We start from the raw sequence: 1,635 nt of genomic DNA on the forward strand, positions 1-1,635 counted from the left end.
GGCTAACACCCCTTCCCTGCGAGCCCAAGCAAGGCATCACGGGGGTGGGGAGGCAAAGGCCTGGGGTCCTGCCCTGGGTGGGGGAAACTGAAGCCCAGGGAAGGGCTGACCCTCCCACTGCGGAGCCCCGCCTACCTGTGGCACAGAGGGCCACGAAGGTCTGCGCATGTTTGCGCACAATTTGCTTGTTCTCGGGCGCCAGGGGCATCTTGAGGAGGAAATGCTGGATGAAGTCGTGGGGGGTCATGGCCGCCAGGTTCCACTTGAGCTTGTTCACCAGCACCAGCTCCATTTGCTTCGGGGAAGGCAAGGCAGGGGGAGAAGAGGGGGTACGCACAGTCAGTCCTGAGGGTCTGGGGTACGGAGACAAAAACACCGCCCACCATCTGGACCCAAGGCCCTGCTTAGGGAGCGCGGAGGGCTGCGCGCGCCGCCACCGTCGCCAGAGGGCGCGCGCCACCCACTTTTCGCCCGGGCTCTGGGGCGCACACGTGGTCGAAAGTGGAATCGCGGGCGGCAGGCGTGGAGAGACCGGGTCGGGGGTGGGGCGCGGTGCGCGCACGATCGGGATAACGGCTTCCTTATAGTCCCAGGGAGACCCCGCGAGCTGTGCGGTCACCTGTCGTCGGGGTCTGGATCTGGAAGTGGCTGGCGGGTGGCCACCCCCACCCCACCCTCACCGCTCCCCAACCGCTTCCCTGCCCTCCCCCTTCCCAGGGTCCCCTGGTTACCAGCAGCTCATCGGGCCGGATGGAGTTGTCCGTGTAGATACACAGCTTCTCAGCGGTCAGGGGGATGGTCTCCTTCATTTTGGAGGCCACGAACATGCAGGTGGCCCCCAGCAGCTGCAGGCGACTCTTCTTCACGGGCTCCAGCGACAGGAAGCGGTCCAGATAGTTCACGGCTAGCGGGAACACTTCCTCTTCGCATTTCTGCTCCTCGCAGACCTGTGGGAGCGTGGGGGGGGGCGTGACCACCGCAGCCCAGCCGCGAAGGACCCCGCCCTGCGCCCCCGCACAGCGACCCCGAGCGCGGGGACACACTGGGCAGTGGCTGGCAGGAGCCTCCGATGACGCGTCCCCACCCCCGGGCTCCTCCTGCACCCGCTCAGCCCCGAAACTGAAAGGGAAAGTCCCGCGCAGCTGGCACGGTGGGGGCGGGTGAGGGCACCGCGGGTGGCGACGCAGACGGGGGCCCGGACCCATGGGGGGCCTCGGAGTAGGGGTACGGCTGGCCCCGGGCCTGCACCGAATGGGACGCGGGGACGGCCACGGGGCCGGGCGCCCAGCTCGCCGCCTCTGCGAGACACCAAGGTGGCGTCCGAGGCCGCCGCGGCACATTTTCCCAGACGTCATTTTTTCAAAAAATATTTAAAAATACTAAAAAAATAAGTGGGCGGATAAAAAAACACTGAAAACGACCCCCGGGCGGCCCTTGACCTAGGCTGAGGTTCGGGAGTTGGCTGCAGGCTCCTGGGAGCGCCCCAGGGTTTCAAATTCGGGGGCACCCCTTCCCCTTGGACTAGAGCGCCGCTTCACGCTCGCAAGGGCACCTCGCCACACTTTCAGAAATTATTTAAAAATAATCGCGGGCCCCCCAGGTGCCCACTGCAGGCCTGAATATGTACCCGGGGCA

The 1,635-nt window shown here is 65.6% G+C and overlaps 1 protein-coding gene across 1 annotated transcript in view; it reads right to left on the reverse strand.

Annotated features, from left to right (window-relative positions):
* CCND1 (cyclin D1) overlaps positions 1-1,635 on the reverse strand; it is a 32,514-nt gene that overhangs the window by 5,540 nt on the left and 25,339 nt on the right. Inside the window, exons 3-5 of the mRNA XM_013007464.2 lie at positions 1,171-1,298; positions 732-947; positions 136-295 (exon numbers count right to left, since the gene is read on the reverse strand). Coding sequence (XP_012862918.1) covers positions 136-295; positions 732-947; positions 1,171-1,298 — 504 coding nt within the window. The remainder of the gene's footprint in view (positions 1-135; positions 296-731; positions 948-1,170; positions 1,299-1,635) is intronic.

The sequence above is a fragment of the Echinops telfairi genome, unplaced genomic scaffold (assembly GCF_000313985.2).
Source record: "Echinops telfairi isolate 266 unplaced genomic scaffold, ASM31398v2 ScPeMD7_7417;HRSCAF=8455, whole genome shotgun sequence".
Taxonomy (NCBI): domain Eukaryota; kingdom Metazoa; phylum Chordata; class Mammalia; order Afrosoricida; family Tenrecidae; genus Echinops; species Echinops telfairi.